A 19,177-nucleotide genomic window follows, 5' to 3' on the forward strand; every position below is an offset into this window, starting at 1 on the left:
CACTGGGTGGTGATGGTTGTTTTGCTTTGAGTGCTGAGTTGCTGGCAATGTTTTAATATATTTTTAGATAACAGTGAAGTATTTGTTTTTCAAGTGAGAGGTAGGAAATTGCAAAGAATAAAGAATTGCATGAGCTGGCTTAGTGATAGCATGCCTGTTCCATTTGGGGTAGTGGAGGAGGAAGGGGGAATGGATGATGATGTAAGGGCTGTTGCTGTGACACTCCCCCAGTAATAACGTCTGTGAGGAGCTGTAAAGGGTTGAAGGAAAACTAAAGATGTTGAGGATTTGTTGACTTTGACACTCAGTATAAGTCATATCTTCTCTGTTGTAAGAGGAGGATAATTCAAATGAGCACAGTGAACCCTTACTGTAGCAAAACCAAAACTTTTCTTCCCCCCCCACACTTCATTCTTGAGAAAGCAGGAGTTAGACTGCAGTCAGTCTGAGTGAAGGGTTGTCTCTATAAAAAAGACCTATAAGACTCCTGCATAAAATGATAGCAAACAGAGTTTTGGAAGCTCTGCACTGATGAGGCAAGTCTTTAATTTGTGATATCTGTTGGTTGTAAGGCTTACTGCATTTGCCTTAGTCCGAAAGATTCACGTAGCCTTGAGACTGGAGACTGATTTTTCATAACACAGTAGAGAAGTGGAGGGCCTTCCTGCAGTATTTCAAGTTCTATTTTCTGGCCTAATTATCACTGGTTAATCTCTTCCGCTTAATAAAGATGTGTATCTTCTGTCCAACAATCATTTATATCACTTTGTTCTCCATCAGTATGCCTGGTAAGTTTTATGACCAAAGCCAAATTCTGCTTTCCCAAAGGTGCAGCTGCAGCAACTGTTGCCCGTCCTAACAACAGTAGGAAGTACGGCTTCTTTGCATGGACTGCAGTTGTCTGTGGAGGGATTCTCAGATCCTCTCTGGAGCACTGATGTTGCTTTGCAGTGATTGCTCATAAAAACTCTTTAAAAGTAATTTTAAAAGTAATTTTCATTTTTTCAACTTAAAATGAGATTTCAATGCCATGTACTTCACTTTTTCAGTAGGATAGGGATTGAAATGCATGGGTGGGGAGTTACAGGTGCATTTCAAAGTTGGGGAAAACACACAGTTCAAATAGATGGTGATAATACTATTCTTAGATCAGGAAGGCTGTAAAACCTTTTTGGTGCTAACAGGAAATGGCAGACTTCAGCTTCATTGGCCAAGGTGATCAGCCTTTGCAGCTGGGGTCTGAACTGAACGTGGTGGAACGTGGGCTTTTCCTTCTTCTGTACTTTCACATGCAAATTGCAGAGTATGCTCCAGGGACTGGCAGAAAAGTACATGCGTGTTTTATACGTGTAAGAAATTGGTAATCATTGATCAATTGCTGCAGAAAGGATATTGCAGTTAACGCTCACTGTACATCCTATGTCTAAAAGGTTTGAGTTTTTTCATGCTGGTGTGAACACATGATTTTTAAACACCTAGTCATAAAGGCCTGCTCTTTCCCATGTGTGCAGTTTTGCAATGTGTAGTTGGAAGCGATGACTTCTGCTGTGCATGTCAGTGATGTAACCTGCCAAGAATTGAACTTGTTGGAAGGATCAACAGCTGTCATTGCTGAAAGTACAGAGCAGAAAGAAGGCTTGATCGGCCCACCAGTATTATAAGTGTCCCTGAACTTGATAGCTGTTTCATGCATAAAGTCTGTGTTTTTTCTGTCTATGCTGAAAAAAAATCTTCAGATGTCTCTTGCCAGGATCAGTGTGAGGCTTAGCTTAACCTGGCTGGCTGACCTGAAGGTAACTTTCCATCTGATACATTAAAGGTCCCAACTTCAATTTGTATACAGCTTGGGAAAAAAAACTTTCCTAAATTAAGCCTATCCTCAGAAGACACAAATACCTCCGTAAGCCTCAGCTGAGTCCCTCGCTCCTGCTTCCCCATTTCCCCTCCTCCCACATGCAGTCAGTTGAGTCTGGAGTTTTGCTGCCCCTTTGCAGGACTTTCCACGTGCTCCTCTAACCCGTGTCCACTTCTTGCCGTAGTCTGCTCTGTTCAACTCTGCCTAGATAAAGCTTTAAGCAAGTGGAACTATTAATTCTTGCATATGTGAGTTTTGGGGTTGGTTGTTGCAAGGATTGTAGAACAGGCCTTTTTTGTGTCTTCTGAAACTGGAACGAAGGGTATTTCCTTCACAGCAGTGCCTGCTCAAGCAGTCCTGCCCTATTCCTTTCCTTCCCATCTCCTCAGTTGCTTGCTTTGGTTCCAGAGTTGTACCCTGCACTTGCTGGTATAATTATCTTCGTAGCCAACCAGCCAACTGAGACAGGTGAAAAACACACTACCTTCCTGAACTGTTTTGCAGTCAGATCAGTTCCCCAATCTGAAGAACTACCCAAGAGCCTGTTACCGCTGCACGGAGTGGGAGGGTGCGGCCACGCGGCAGCGGCTGCATAAACCAACTCAAAGAGTACTGCTGCCAAGCTTCTAGCCACTACAGACTGATAGCGTGGCCTCTGAGTTTGTAGCTGGGTAGGAATTAGTGTTCAGAAGTATGAATTAACTAGTATGATTGTTAATTCTGAGGTCAAGATGTGTGTGGCATCCGTGTTAACAGTTTCTTTGCTGACTGTTTCGAGAGGTGCCTGCAGACATCCTCGTTCCTGGATGCAGGCTTTAGTTACCTGGATTTTGGCTTATAGCTCTGTGTTCAGCTGAACAAGTGTTCCACCTTTCAAGGCATAACTTAATAGCTGTGGTTTTTGAGGACCATCAATAAGACTTGAAATGTGCAAGAGTTCAGTAATATCGGAATAACTAAAGCGTTGCGTAGCTTTTCAAATATACCTGATAGGCCATATTAAAAATATATAATTGACCTAGGGAACTTTGTTCTATAGATAATCCATTGTCAAGTATTATTCCTGATATCTTTCTGGCAAAGAGCCAAGTACGACTGCTTCATATTCTGTAACATTTGCAAAAAAGCTATAAAATATTAAGCAATCGATATTAAATGCAAGAATCTATGCTAGTTAGAATCCTAAAGCCTTTAAATTTTAAAACCAAACAAAGCAAAGTTAAGGGTTTTATTACTCTGTTAACTTGTCCACACGGTAAAATGAATGCATAATAAATACTCTAATAAAACAGTTTAAAGAAAACTATGCATGTAAAGAAAAAAATGTGGACGATTATCTATCTTGTAAATATATGCCGATTGCACTGAAAGCCTTTTTTTCCCCCCTGTAATGTTGCTAATAATCACCAGGAATCTGCCTCTTGTCTTGATCTTTTGAAGCACATTTCGCCTTTTGCTCGTGTGGTTGCGATAGCTTTTTCGCTGGAAAAACCAGATAGAACAACTGCAGATCAAGTTAATTTACTTCCCTTAAAAGAAAAAAATGAAAGTCTGTGTTTGAACACTTGAAATTTTTCTTTAAGGCTTTTACGGGTTGTATGTTTTCTTGGTGTCCTTTAAAATGTAGCAGATAGTGTTTCTAATTGTATTTCACGCTGAAACGTAGGTGGGCTTTGCTAGAGGTTATGGGCAACCTTTATATTTTTCCTTCTGGCTTGCTTTGTAGCCGGCAGTTGACCTTGGTCTGTCTTGCTTCTCACCAAATAGGCTGGTTGTCAGTGCAGGGCATGTGCGTTTTTTCTTTAATTCTTTCCAGGTTGTCAAAGTACATCGAGACTGCATTTTTTTCTGATGTCTTCAGACATATTGTTAGTCACTGAACTTGCCGGTGCATCCTGGGGTATGAAGCCTCGTAGTCCACTGACATTGGCGGCCTGTGTTATGAGCAACCAGGAAGACCTTGTTTAGCTGAAAGCTACTTATAATAGGAGAAATCATAAAGATATCTAGAAAACCACGATCAAGCTTAGGTAGCAGTGGTTCACTGTTGCACTTGAAGGCTCTAAGTGTCTTTCCACTATGTAATCTTGGGTATGATAATACTGTGTTAATGACCTGGGTGATGAAATAGAGCGTGCGTATAATATTTGTGGTGATGACTAGTTGAGTTGGGCTTACGCGTGCTAAGGATACAATTTAAAACTATTTGGATGGTTTGAAGAAATGCATTGAAAGAACCAGGAAGATGTTCAACAAGGATTAATGTACTGTGATACACGCAGGCAGAAATAATGAACGGCACCAGTAAAGGACAAGGAATAACTAGCTAGGTGTCAGTTCCTCTGAAAATACCCCAGACATTACAGTGGAAAACTGGTTGAAATTGAGGTGGCGTCACGCTCTTAAGCAAAACTCAAAATGAGATGTGTAGACAGGGCTGTAATACCTATACAATATGCAAAGAAGTTCTTCAGCTCAGTGCATGTAAGGCCTTGGCTGGGGAGCACTGTAGCTTGAAGTCCACAAGACAACTATAAAACTGCCCTCTAGTCACATACCCCAGATTTCTGATCGAAGATTGATTAAGTCCAGGCTATTCCGCTAGCACTCCTCTTTCCTCCTGCCCCACTTTTCCAGCACAGTATTAGAGGTGCCTTACATAGTGTGGTATTTTTGCAGGAAGCCAAGTGAACTGAGCAGTGTTCAGCTTCAGTGGCTGCAATCACCTTCTTTGAAGGTTTGTATTGCGCAGATGTTCACGAGCAGTTTGTCTTCCTTAACACATCCTTTTAGACTTTAGCCTGCTATTACTTATGTCCACTGTAGCAAACTTACTGTGTACAAGCATTAGAATGGTTGTAATAGAGAGCCTCTTGCGTGGAGCAGCTGCTCAGTGTCACTCCACAAATAACTGTCCCTATCCGGTTAAAAGTGATGGTTAAATTGCTTGAGTTTGTGTGCTAGGAAAAGCAGTAACTAGGAACGGAAGTACAGGAGTGGAGCGTTGGACTTGGTGGTTTCTTGGGCAGCTGAGGTGTAGAAGACATAATGGCACCCATCCTCCATTTGGAATAGAAAGCATTACTGTCTTAATTTCAGCATTTCTTCTCTATCAGGAATGAAAGCTGAGTTTTGGGGATTGTATGTTTGTAGAGGTTTGGGGTACCAAGCCTGAGATGATTGGGGGCTGGTGGTTGCTGTCGCAGTATGTTGTTCTTCAATGAAATGCAAGCCTTCCCTTGTCCTCTAGTGAATGTTTTAGGCTTGTTGACTGCTGTTGTGTGTTTAAAGGCAGCATGTGGGACAACTAGCAAGGAGTTCTGCCCTCTGGTCCTAGCCATGTTGTATAACTGCAGAGGAATTGTCCCTGGATCTGCTTCCTCAGAGTTGGTGAGAAATACATTCTCCTGCAGTGCATTTTAATAAGGGATACTAGGACAAAATAGGACACATGCAAATAGAAATAGGAACTATAGGGTATTCAAGTAAAATTATTATGCAAAGCAGATTAAGAATGGATTTGACAAGCTATGAACCTAATCTGATTTATGGACTGTCATGCATGTGTATTTCCCCAGAGTATTTTTCACTTTTACTGTAGGTGACCAGCTTCATTTGTATTGTAAAACTCTAAAAGGGCAACCACAGCTGGAGTGACAGGCACATGTTATGATGGCTTGTTCTTCATTACCTCTTTCAGTTTTTCTGTCTGAGACACACCATCAAGTAACGGTGAACCAGAGAGCCAGCACGGTGAGAGAAGCTGTGCAAGTGAGAAATGTATGATTTTGGTCAGCTTGCAAACTGCCACAAGACCACTGCTGATATTTCTGCAGTGTTTCTCTGTTAGGCTGGAAAGCAACTCTGAAAGGCTCTCATTGGAATGCTTGATAGCTTTTTTCTTACTATTATTTTTTGGTAGAGTGACTTCCAGCCTTCATCCCTCACAGCTTTTGCCAAGAGCTCATAGAAAAGCCTTACGATTTCATTAAAGGCCTGTAAAGTTGTAGTTGGTTGTGCTTGGATAAATAGTTGAGAGCATATGATAACAGATGGGTTTTATGCTTGGTATCCATGTTGCTAAACTTGAAGGGACAGCTGGAAGCAGCCCCTCTTTTAAGACAGCCTGGAATTTGTAGCATTTGTGTTAGCAGCAGATACAGGAACACAAACCAGGAGAGCTTACTCTGACCACTAGGTTAAAAGTAGCTCTTTCAAAAGTTTTCTTCTCAGCATTGAGGGTTTATTTAAATGCTTACGGCAATATATACTCTGTTCTTCACGTACAGGTGTGCATATATGCATTCGGGTTATTTTGGGGTGTGGTTTTGGATTTTGAACCTTTCCCAAATAGAGCAGGTTTTCACTCAGAATTTAAGGCTGTTTTCCTCAGTAAAAAAAAAAGAGGGGAGGATGGCATAGAGCTCTCTGGGCTTCAGAGCTTGACCAGTTCTTCAGTGTGTGTGCTTCACTTCTTTTGGGACCCTGCTTAAACATAAACAGTGCTAATCTGTTCACTTTCTGACTAAAAATTCAGTGAGGAAAGAAACTCATTTGCAAGCACATGGCCATCCCCACTAGTACCTGAGCAAACTAATGCACGGTGCAGACAGAAAACTGACACAGTGCTCTTCAGTGCTTCCAAATTCAATGTGGATTCAGTTTGAGATTAAGGAAGGATGTTTTGTCTTCTGTTTCCGTGATAACATCCTGAGCACTACAGCTAGTTATAAAAGGCGGCTGGTCCTGGTCTTTAGTCACTGTAAACTAAGCCTTGGTCTGTTAGGGAAAAACAACACTCCCCTTCCTCTTTTTAAGAAACTGTTCTTGTGAATCCCATAGCATTCTGCTCTCTACGTGTGCAAGCCAGGCTGCGGAGCTTAGGCTGTGATAACGATGATCTTTTTCGCACTCCATTTCGGCCAAGCACTGAAATGGGACGGTGCATTCATTGCAACATCCAAATGTTGAACGGTCGTCCTTACGTTATGAAGTTAATCAGAATTAGTGTTCGCTTAAGCACCATAAAAGTTGATGAACATAAAATGAATCTCACTTCTGAGAGTCCCTGCTATTATTGAAACACTGGCAAGCCTTTTAGATGAGGAAAGCCTAATTAGAACACTAGCTGTAGCTACTTCTACTCTGTAAAGCTATTTTTGTTTGCGTTGTAAAATCACCAATGCTGATTTTTACTGTGGGTTACCATTTTTTCTATAATAGCAACTTTGCCTCAGCCTTCTTCAAAATATGCAGTGTGTGGTACCTATAGTGTAACCTTCGTACAGCGGCAGTAGTAACTCTGTAATCGCTGAGGCTGACATCTCGCTACCCTTCACAAGCAACATAGCTGTGCAGAGCTGGTGAATTCGTTATCTTTTTACCTCTGTATTTGTGCTAGTGGAAACTTCCTACAGAGTAGGAAACTTAATTGAAGACGAGACCTGTGGCAAGGTTCCTTGAGCTTTATTGACTCCGTCCAGGGTCTCCATTAGACACTTTGGAGGTTACTACAATATACTTTAAAATACTGGGAGTTTTCCTCCCATCTCTTTGTGCCATATAAACCAAAAAGGTGAGCCATAGGGAAAGAGAATTGTTGTCTGGATTGTTCTTTTTTTACTTCTCTCTCCCTTTCTCCTATTATCTTAAATAAATAACTCTTCATAATGGAAGGCTTTTGCCAGAGGGGAGGTAGTAGTATTACAAGACTTGCAAGGCCTGAGAGGCAAGGTAAGTTAGTCTGTGCTGAGTTCTGTACTTGTGGCTAGACTTGATTGTAGCTCAGCTAACTTCAGGTTGCCTCAAGTATTCTCATGTTACCTAAAAAAAAAAAAGGTGGTTTTGAAGTGAAAGCTTGACTGCTAATTCCTTTTTACATTCCTCTCTTTGGACTTTGCTTTGTTACAGCCTGCTTTACTGTACTTGCCAGCCAGTGCTGCTATGGATTTCTTGACCACAGTATCTCTCTCTCCCTGGAGTTTTGCATGGTGAAATATTGGATGGAGCTGTAATTGCAATTTGCCTTTATCTCATGTAGTTAGAACATAGTTTCCTGTAATCTTACCCAGCTACTTCTCCCCATCAACCCTTTCTGAAGGTATGGGGAATACTGGATTTACCTATAGACGTTTGTATGGAATGAACCCCCAGTGAGATTTGTGCTATAGACTTAGAGGACAATGTTATTTACAGTTTGGAAAGAGGAGCTTAGATCTTAGCCTGGCTGTGTCCTGTGACTTTCATTGTCGGTTTCGGTTTGTTGTCTCTCAACTTTGTCTTGTATGTTACTTTGGACTAGTTTCCAGGTTCCTTCAAGGTGAAGGGAAATAAGTTAGTTCCCTTAAGAAGAAAATCTGTCTAAAGACACTGCTATGTAACCCAGGCACTAGCCTTTTGATTTGAACGGCTTCAGAATCTGCTTTCCCTGATTCCTGCTTCCAGCAGCTTGGCCTGCTGTGGTAAATGCTGCCAATGTGAAAAGACAGTGTGCGCGCCGTGTCGAAGGAGCAGTCGTCACGTCGGATAAGGCTTCTGACGAAAGCACCGCTTGGGGCGTGGGGAAGAAGGGCCCTTGTACTTCGTATTTGTGTGGTGGGAAGGCTTCCTGAAATTATTGTCTTGGAGTTTGTGTTTTGTGTGCTTTTTGTGCCTTCAAAAAGATAGGGGTGGAAGAAGCGTTTCTGTAGGGATAATGAGAATTGGGGTGAGGGTGAGAAAGAGAACCTGTGTCCATAACACACTATGTACAATATATTACAATCTCCATATTTTAATACTTGGTAGTTGAGTGCAGTTTAAGAAGCAGTCTTTCTCTGGCTGTTTCCAGTAACGCTTCCTCACTGGTTGCTAAGCGTTTTCCCAGCTTTTTATATCTGTCTAGAGAGCAAGTGTTCACAATCTTACAGCATGTCCAAACGTGGTGCCTTAGGTTTTGATCTGAAAAATGAGGACATTTTGCATTTCCTGTGTGTGATTGTGATAAATTGGATTTAAGGAAAAGCCTAAAATATTTTGGCAGTTAGATGTTCTTGTGCTAGTCACCTTAATTGTCTAATGTACCTTTTTGCATTGAAAGCTTGCAGTTAAAATTAACTGTACTGTGTGTCATGATGAGTAAACCAAGAAAAAAAATCTGCTTGGCCTGAGTGACAAGGACATTTTGATGTGCAGATTACCCTAGGGTTCCCTAAGATGCCATTTCCTCTGTATGGCGCCTTGTTGATGGCGTTCGGCAGTCTGAGAGAGGAGGATTCATTTGTTCAGGGGATTTGGTGCAACATGAGGATGAGGCAGGGAGCTGCAGGTTACCGGCGATGTCTCGGCTTCTCTTCTGCAAAACCCTGAAGGGGTGAATTAGGATACCCTGTGGTGCCATTTGCAGTAAGTTTGTGGGGAAGAAAAATGCTATATAATGGACTGTGTCAAACTTGCTCTGTTGAATCCAGGTGCAGCTTCCCTTGAAGCAGTGCGTGCTTGCTGGCTCCGTATCTAGTTTGTACCTCTCTTCTCAGAGCAGAAAAGGAGCCATTCTCTGAATGAAAAGCTGTGGTAAAGCACCTCAGCGGAGGGCGAGAACTGTCCTTCCAACCACCATTCCACCCTGGGACGAGTAATTTCCGGCCTTAAAAATTCAGCTGCGGCATTACTGCTTTTGAATCATTTGTTCGCTTTTTAAATTTTAATTTCTGCCCTATTTTGAGTGTCCTGAGTGCTTGCTTTGGATTCCTGAGACTATGGGAGTGTTTTCAACACACTGTGGTGTTTCCTTTGTGACAGTACCAGCACAACTTTCTCAGGGAGAACCACCACATTGGCAGCTCGCAGGTTGTACTTGGGCGGTTGCGTTACCTCCTGTTGCAGTTAGTGCAGCAAGAATCCCAAAACCGTATAGCTCAGGGAAAAGAGGAGGTTCAACCAAAACTGAGAGGCCTCTCTAAAGTTTTTTGGGTTTTGTCTCTCCCAAACCCAAGCATTCTGATGAATTTGGCTGAATTCACGAGCACATAAGTACCTTTGAGGCCTTATGTTTAGTTTCATGTTTGCATATGGGAGTCAGCTTGAGAGTTGAGACGCCAGATCTGCTTGTTATGTTTCAGTTTAGTGCCTGCGTGTTCCTGAAAGTTCTTTGGTTTTGAGAGGATCAGGACTGCTGTGCAACAATTCACAAGGGTGGAAGAAGCTGTGCTTAGAAATACTTGCCGAGGTATGGGACTGAAAACGGCTGGGGATGCTTACTGTGCATGAACTGTTCTAGCCAAAATGTGGGAACTGCCTTGTTGTGGGGCTCTTCGGCAGTGCCTCCTCTCCATTTCCATGGGAGCAGGTGGGCTTTTGTTGATAGGAGATCTGTTATCAACTAGGAAACTGAGGGGCAGCAGTTGAGCCACTATTACTGTAAAACAGGGCTGACTACAGACGGAGGACATCACATGGCAGTATGTGTTCAAATGTAGTGGCTAAAAATATCCTTCCTTCTTCCTCCTCTCAGGCACAGATGCCCCAGTGTGAAAGGAAGAGTCACTCTGGATAGACTTGGTTACATCTATAGCAGACGAGGGGGTTGGCTGCAAATGAATGCTTTATGTTTTGACCCACACAAAGAGCAGCAGTTTTTAACTGTTGAGATAAATAAGCGTTCCTGCCTTTTAGGGTTTTTGTAGACTCTGAAGGCTGTCTCAGTTTGGAGCAGTAAATCTTTTAAGTTTCATTTTGTTGCTTAATTTGTCCGCATTTATTTGTACTTGGGGAAATTTTCAAAGCATAATCCAGTGATACACGCGGTACTTAGACTAAGTTTTATAGCTTTCCTAAGTCTGGTAGAATCTTACCATAGTTCAGTTAAGAATGTTCGTTTTTCTTAGAGGCATATCACTGGTTTTTAAGTATCCAGATGATAAATCTTAATTATTATCTGGAAATAACTTGGAGGCCAGTTGGAGGTATGGGATAGATGGATTTACTGGATGCTTTTCTTAAAATGTTTTGCAGCAAAACGGTTTAATTACTTAAAGTCGGTTTTTTCCTTTCCAGTGGGTTTATGATTTAAAAGGAGAGCAAGCAATGTCAGATGTAAACGCCTGAGCCAGATACGCCAGTGCAGAGAGCTCTTCTGTGTGCTCCCAACTTACTTTTTCATTGTAGTTCACTAATGGATGTTAGTGGCATAAGTTGTTTTTTGAAAGCTGAAATTTTACATGACTATTCTGCTGTTGTCATAATAATAAGTACGTAACTTCCTAGCAACCACCAGAATTCCAGCCTTGTGCACACGACTGCAAAGTTGTCCTGAATTTAAGGTGCTTCCACACAAGTTGCTTGACTAAGCACTGGGAGCAGCTCCAGCGGTGTCTGTTTGAGACACTATAAAAAAAAAAAAAAAAAAAAGATTTTGTAGATACCTGTGTTGTGAAATGATACATGAAGCTCTGTAAAGAAAACGGGGCGTTCTGTTGCCTCTGGAAGTGCACACTGAAAGACCTGGAAAGGGGAAAACAGGGGTGTTTACAGGGTGACTGTGTGTGTATAGGCGCTCAGGTATATAATATAGGGCTTGGATAGTTCGGCTGTCTGCCAGGGTGCGAATGGAGCTGTGACAGCTAGTTAAAATGATCCTAGAAAGGACAACCGGCTATGAAGGTACGTCAGTCTGGGTGTGCAGCAGGAAAAGGTCCTTGGAGCAAACAAAGCACTGGAGGGGGGAGCCGTGGAGGAGCCGTTGTTAGAGCAGAAGTCCCCTGAACAGGTTGTACGTGCGTATGTGTAGGCAGTTCACCTTACTATGCCTTTTATCCAGCTAGTCTTTTTTCCCCTGGTCACAAAGCTTTAATGCATGCCTCAACGATGCTCCCTCGCTGTTGTTTGGCTTCAGGCCAAGCATTAATGAGTAGCCCAAGCCCTATGTGATTTGGCTCTTCCAAATCTATTAGCATATCTTCAGAGCAAGATAAAATTCATTAAAATAATTGACATTTGGGTATTAGAATTTCTGATAATTTTTTAATACCTACTGCCAAAAGCACAAATGTGCTCTAATGTCCTTCAGTCCTTCATATGAAGCTACAATTTACCCATTTTTTTTAATTATTCTTGGAGAAAGAACAGACTGCTGTGTCCCTTAACTGCTCTGTGATGGTAATGAAGTGAGTTTGTAGTACGCAATCTTATCAAAGGTTCGATCTGTGCTATCTTTGCTAAAGGGGTGCACACTATTGCATAAGATTTGGCTTATCGGAAGTGTGTCTGTTTGTTGTTCTATTGTATTGTAAATGACTGATGATGGCGGCTGAGGTATGTAACAGCCAAACTCATGTGCCAAACTCTTTGCATGACCAAGTTGTAGATCCGGGCTTCAACCTGTGCCCTTTGTCTCCCTAGTCGCTATGCAATTCACTTTTTTACGTACCTGTATTTCATGTTCTGGAGTTGGATCAGTTTCTGTACAGAACGCTGTCTCGCAGTCCGTACAGCGGTTGTGAGATTTGCACCGTTTTCCTGCTTAAAGGCAATTCATCTGACGTCAGCTGATCTGCATCAGCTCTCCATGTGCAAGCTTTTACCTCGGAGCCTGTAACAGAGCCACGCGTGGAGCTGCTCATGACCTGTGGTCAGATTATCCTTGCTGAATGACTGGACTGTATCGCATGCTAGAACAGTGCTTGTAAATAAGTAAATGGAAGCCCACAGTAGTAACTGCACAAAGGATAGCTTGAGGATTTTTATCCATACAAAAGTACTTAGGATCTTCTAAGTATTAAAGGCTCTTCAACTGAAAATATCCTGAAATGGGCCGCAAAGGCCTGCATCTCTGCTCACCTGAAGTTCTGTAGATGTGGCCCTGTGGCTGTGCTGGTTCCCCAGTGGAAGTGCTGGCCCGGGGGATGTACGTCCTGCCATCCATCCGTTCGGCTGGGAGGTAAGGAACAGGCAGGTGACTATTACCCGCTGTAATTCGCTGAGGAGATTCAGATCCTGTTCTCTTTTTGCTTTACCGGATTTCATTTCAGTGGGTGCTAAGGTTTCTGTCTTCTATACGCAGCAGTCAGCAGTGAGGCAGAGCAGGGTATTGTGTCATGGGTTTTTGAAAGGCAGCAAACATTGATCTTTAGAGTTTAATTTTCTGAAACACTTCCATCAGCTATAAAAATTTTAAGGCCTGTACTTGCAAATTCTTGTCTGATTTTCCTTTTTGTGTTTTTTTTTCAATTTCCTCTCATAACCCTTCCAAAGAAGAAACATAGTGAGATAGCAAAAAAAAACCCCAACCACAAACCATCAGAAATGGCGGTAATTGCTTATGAAGATTTTGCTTCTTTGGTGGATATCTTCACTGTAACTGCATGAGTATGTAGTGTGTGATCTCTGGATCTGTGTTCGTGTTGTCTTTCTCTTTGCGTTTTCTCATCATCCTGCATTCAGGCAATGCTAATCATGTGATACTTCTGTGACTTGAGGCGTTAGGTTTAATGATCTCTTTTCCCCCCCCCCAGCTCAGATCCACCTTTCTGTTGGCCATTTTCACAAAGCTAAAAAAGAACCTCAGAAATGTGAGAGGAAAGAAAGTGCTCAGGGAAAAGTGTTGTGGTGCTTAATTTTAAAGGGGGGCAGGTTGTGTGTGATGTTGTCTACCAACACCAGATGAAATCTTCCTGAGGAGAGGTAGTTTCAAACCATGCTATAGCATGGCTTTATTTACAGAATATAATGCTACTTTATTCAAGAGACTGCTTTCAGTCAGCGTACCCTGCTTGCCTATTGCACTTTGCCAGTTGACAGAAATTCAATTAAAAATAAAGCACCAAAGTTTTTAGAGCAAGAATGCTTTGAAGTATCAATTTGCCCTTTTTAAAGCTACCTGTTCACGTGGCTGCTCCTTGTGACTCCCGATCTTTCATTCATTTTAGAATAAAGTTACAGTAAAAAGATTATCCCTTTAAAAAAAAAAACTTTTTTATCTATGTTCGCTCTTTGTATGGGTTTAACTTGCTTTAACAACATCAAAAAATGCTCAACAAGCAAGTCACTCTTTCTGCAATCCCGTTTAACCTGGTTTTAACTTGTATTGACAAAACCAGCTGAACCTGCCGGTTGTATCTGCAGCTGGGCCCGTGCTAACGTTGTCACGAGGGAGCTTTTTGGTAAATTTCTCTAGTATAGATGTTGCCTAGAATCTTTAACATATCCAGTGCGCAACCAGTGCAAATGCAGAAAAGCTGGATGAAATCACATTTATGCTGAAAGCGTCAGGTATTTCAGCTGAATTCAGGAAAAAAATTATCATTAGAAGTGATAAAGAATCAGAATTTCTTGGCTTGCAGATTTTGGACAGAAATTTTTGGTGACGACAGCCAACAATCTTTGGCATAGGTCTCAGTCTAGTTATGTTGTTAACAGTACTTGTAGACTTACAGTGACTTCCTTAGTAAATTATGGGGGTTTGACACTAAAATCCTTTGACTATTTTAAATTACTTGTCCAGCTTTTTGTTCACTGCACTTCTGAATGCTCACGAGATGCCGTGGAGCAGGATGACTAGCACCATTTTTCATAGGTTCATCTTGTAAGAGGAGTCTTTGAAACACAAACAAGAAGAATAAGCTAGTACCTCCATCAGTTTTGCTGTATCTTGAAATGTGCTAAGCTTATTTTTTTTTTTATCCTTCAGGTTTTGAATGAAGAATGCGATCAGAATTGGTACAAGGCAGAACTCAATGGAAAAGACGGCTTCATTCCCAAGAACTACATAGAAATGAAACCACATCCGTAAGTAGAGCATTGGTGATAGGCTCCCTGGATCTTACTTTTGCACGTCCTCTCAGAGAGAAGGGAAGGGCTTTTGCTGATACTCTGCCAAGTGTACTGTACCAGATCTGCCAAAGTGTGTGGGTAGGTGAAGGATGGCTGTTGAGTTGTATCTCTGGCTGTAGTGTTTACTGTGACTCATCTCACAGCTGGCTGTATAGCAGGGTGGTTTTGGAAGCTTTTCTGGTGGTTGCTCTGGTGTTTTGCTGTAGGGTCTGGCAGGCTGACCTTGGGGCTAGCAGGCACAAAACAGCAGAAAACTCATTAGGAGAGAGTTGTCACCGCCACCACCCCAGGAAAGAGTGACTCTGTTCCTGTGATGATTCTCTATTTTACTTAGCCTAGCAGATAAAAGTAAAAATTGTGGTGTTCAGAGCTCACCAGAAAAATATTTAAGGATGTTGGGAGCTGTGCTTTTAGTCTGTGTCACATCCCAGGTATAGAATTGCAGAATAATTTAGGCAGGACCTCTAACATTTGTCTGGTCCAACACCTTCCTCGCAGAACAGGCCAAACGCAGAGCATGTACTGTTACACAAGTATAACTGCATTGATTTGCAGCTCAAGAGAACTGTGTTTGACTACTCCAAACACTTCCTCTTAGATACAAAGAATCTGGTAGTGTTTCATGACTATTTTCTTTGTGTCGGTTCGTGTATTTCTGCTGTCTTCTACTAAACCCTGGTTCTACCAACCTTTGAGATCCTCAGCATCTGAACAAGAAGAGAACAAGCTCCAGGTGACAGATTCAAAGGGGAGAAAAGGTTTAGGAAGCAGCAACAAAACCGGTAATCGGGGTTTTTACAAGGAACTGTTAGTAGTTCAATTGCTCACAAAAACTGATGACCAATTTGTTAATTGTTGCCTGTAATTATATCTTGAAGATACTGCAGTTAGATCCAACCAAGAACTATTTTTCTAAGGGCTCTTCTGAAATAGCAGGAGGAAGCTTTTGAAGGGACTGTGTCCCACGAAGGAGAGGAGGTATACTGCTCTAGTGCAGCCAAGTGGGAAGTGAGGCAAGGGTGCACAAGGATTCTGAAATTGTTTAAAGCCTTGTCTGCTGCGGTAACATGTCTAATTTACCCTGATCGTGCTAGGCCACTGGGGACCACAAATGTACTTCCAATTTCTCTCATTGATTTGAACCGTCATATGTCTTCTCATAACAGGCCTGTGAGTTATACTGCAGTGATGTCTCCTGTGATGATGATGATGATGAGTTTGTTCTGCAGTCACCCATGGTATTTTGTTTGAGAGGGATAGAACTGTCAGTTTTCCAATTTTTGATATCAAAGGGGAGTGAACAATATCTGAGCCTGCAAAGTGGGTGAATTTGGCAGTGTGCTTTAAGCACAGTTAATTTGACCTTTTCTGAAGATGTTTAAACTGCTGATGGCAGCTGGATGGAGTTAGCTTCATGTGTCAGCAATGCTGGGAGTCTTAACTAGTGCGTTAACAACCCTGGGAAATTATGCAGAAGTTTTTATAGTGTAATGTTAGCTTAGCTGTAATGCAGAGCTCTCTAAGTAGTCCAGCAGGTCGTACAAAAAGCAAATTGCAGGCAGCTAACCAGGTGTGAGAAAGGGAATGTTCCTTTTCTCAGACTAGTATCAAACCATGTCGCGGGAAGGTGGCACGAGAGCTTTTCGAGAGGATTTGGAAAGAGAACTGAAAATGGTTTTAAAACCTGTCCTAGAATGTGAGACCTAAATCCTCCAGCCCCATAGCTGGTCTTAAATGCAGTGGGGTTTTTTTGCTTGTATTTTGCAAATCTTCCAGTTTGCTTTGTAACTACTAGCAAATGAAGCGGAAAGGAAAATGTGGTGCCTCTCGGTCACCAGCTGAGTCACCTGGGTTCTGAAGGGTTAATCTGAATTGCCACATCAATTAACAAAGCAAAGATGTAGGCATGATACTCAGAGAAGAGCTGCAGGAAACCCTGGGCAGGGAGGCTTCCTGTGAAGGCACAGCAGTGCAGTTCAGTGGCAGGACTGCCTTGCTCTCTTAAGGAGGCAGGGGAAGAATTTGCTGTTTCTGGACCAGCCTGGGTCAGACTCTCGGTGTGTGTATCTCAAGCGTTTGTGTTCGTAATCAGCTTTTCTTGCAGTTATTGTTGAAGTCTCACTTTGCAGTATTGTAACTTACGCGGAGGAAATGGGCCAAGCTAAATGGTTGTGCAAGCCAAAAGAATTGCCAAACTGCCGATGGAAATGAGCCTGAACGCGATGTGAACTCTGTGTTGTAGCAGTGAGTCCGTCTCCCTCTAGCTGTGCAGCATCAGCAGGAATGCCAGCAGTTGGTTTTGCAGTGCTGACTGGGTGAGTTTCACCTGCGTTACAGAGGTAGTCGGAGACAAGCGTTATCAGGCTTAGCCCTCCAGCAGGGGAGCTGCGGGAGTGTCGTGGCAGTTGCTTTGGCCTAATGCTCTTGGACACGCTGTGATTTTTCTGTTGATTTTTTTGGTTAATTTTTTCAGTCATTCTGTCAGAAAGATTCCTACGTGCACACCACGTCTGACACTTTACAAGTGTGTTCTTAAGTAGACGCTAGTACTTCAAAGTAACTTTCTTAGTTTCTTTCATCCATGGTGTTTCCTTTTCATCTTTTTTATATTTAGAATTTGAGCTCCTTTTACTCTGAATGGCTGAACTGGCAGTGAAGTCATAAAACTGCAAGGGAGTTCAAGAATTGTGGAAGATTTTTAGTCTAACATAAAGTGCCTTAGAAACGGCTATCAGAAGACTTTAAGAGTTTTATATTGTTACTTTGGAAGCGTTACTTCCTTTAATTGAATTGTACATTTCTACTTTGTAGTGATTCAGTAACATTTAGGGGAAAAGCAGGGTACACATCTGAAGCTTCAGGAGGGGTTGTAGAAGTTCTCTTGCACTCTTTCAGGGTTTCCTTCTATTTTTACAAAGGTGGGTGAGGCGTTTGGGGTTTTTTTTAAGATGAGGCTTTCATTTCTAAGTCACATGTGAGTAACTGAGAATTATTTGAGAATGAAACAGAATTAAAACACTTTGTAAATAAGAACTATGGCAACATATCTGAAATGATAACATAAAGCTTGCTTTACGTAACGTTTGGCAGAGGCAAACTTGAAGACTTCCTTATCTTTCTGGCAATTGTGCCAAAAGCCCAGGAAACAAAACACTACCTTTGAATTCTGAGAGTTTCACATAATGGTTTCTCTTGGTTGATTTCTGAAGGCAGCAGAGTGCAGTGAGGCACAGGTGGAGTCTCTGCCACCACACCGGGTCCCAAGAAGCAGCACAGATGCTAAACCACCGGGAAAGTACGAAATGCCATGAAGTTCGTTGTCGCTGGAAATAGGATGGTTGTGGGAGAAAGCTTTTCCTTTCAATTCCAGGGGATAAGTAGTACACAACAAGACTTGCAAGCAAGTAAAATGTGTCTAGGTGATCGTGGAAACCGAGTTTGTAAACAAGATGTATTCTTTTCAGTGCCAAAATGCTTTTCATAATGGAGCTGCATAGCTAAATGGAGTGAACGCTCCTTTTACAGGGGGATGCCCTAGAGTTGTTTCACCGACTGTGTTGCGCATATCAAGGAGGATGAGTCCAGATGTATTTCTGCTGGGATATAGGGATGCAGTTTTGTGTAGCCTCCTATGGTGAGCAGATACTGAAGGCAGCCAGTGAGAGGAGCGAGGGCTGCCAGCAGCTGGAGAGTCTGGTAATCGAGTAATTGGGGGGTCCTTCACCTCTAGAGCTAGCTGCTTCTTGGAGAGGGAGGTCTGGTGACTGTGATTCCAGGAAAGCTTCAACTTCTTTTAAGAACGACTCTGTTTCAGGGGGGTTCTGCAACTTCTGTCTTTTTGCTGCACCAAAACCTTAACTGTAGAAAGTGAACTTTGTGAGTGGAGCTCTTATTATTAAATGCTCTTGTCTAAGGTCAATCATCTGCACGGTTATAGTCTGTGGTAAGTGCTTCTATCCTGTGTGATCTGTTACTCGGAACTGAAAGCTGTACTTTTTGGTTGTGAAGCTGGTTCTGCTTTTCCCACGCCATGTGACCTACCAGTCAGCCCTTGTTTGCCTTTAATCTTGGATTAGTCTGGAAATGCAAATGTAAACGTGGGTAAGGATCCCATGACCAGGGGCTGTTGGTCAGTGCTGATGGTCTGGTTGCCTGAGGTAGGTTCACCCCTGGTGTGATAGAGGTGGTCAGCCTGTGGCTTTGGCTTCAGTGTCAAGAATTTCAGACATGACTTGATGGTGAAGCTATTTCATGGGACTGCTTATGTGAAAGCTGCTAGATTGTCCTGACTGGAGGAGAAGGCAAGAAAATAGGCTACTGAAACAAGCGTTATCAGCATTTTTCCTAGAACCAAATTGCACGCCCAGCTCAGCACTCCGCTGCAACAAAGCAGAGACACCTCGAGGGAACTTTTCTCACTTGGTCTGCATGTAACTCCACCCCTGGCACCTGCCTTCGCTTTCTGACGCGTGATGCCTGTCTTCGACCATGGTACTCTGGTAGGGGTCACAAAGA

At 42.5% G+C, this 19,177-nt stretch overlaps 1 protein-coding gene across 4 annotated transcripts in view; it reads left to right on the top strand.

The window, feature by feature from the left end:
- GRB2 (growth factor receptor bound protein 2) overlaps nucleotides 1–19,177 on the top strand; it is a 63,764-nt gene that overhangs the window by 36,861 nt on the left and 7,726 nt on the right. For all 4 annotated transcript variants that reach the window (XM_075111102.1, XM_075111103.1, XM_075111100.1 and 1 more), the window contains one exon: nucleotides 14,520–14,617. In XM_075111102.1, coding sequence (XP_074967203.1) covers nucleotides 14,520–14,617 — 98 coding nt within the window. The remainder of the gene's footprint in view (nucleotides 1–14,519; nucleotides 14,618–19,177) is intronic.

The sequence above is a fragment of the Phalacrocorax aristotelis genome, chromosome 16, assembly GCF_949628215.1.
Source record: "Phalacrocorax aristotelis chromosome 16, bGulAri2.1, whole genome shotgun sequence".
Classification (NCBI taxonomy): domain Eukaryota; kingdom Metazoa; phylum Chordata; class Aves; order Suliformes; family Phalacrocoracidae; genus Phalacrocorax; species Phalacrocorax aristotelis.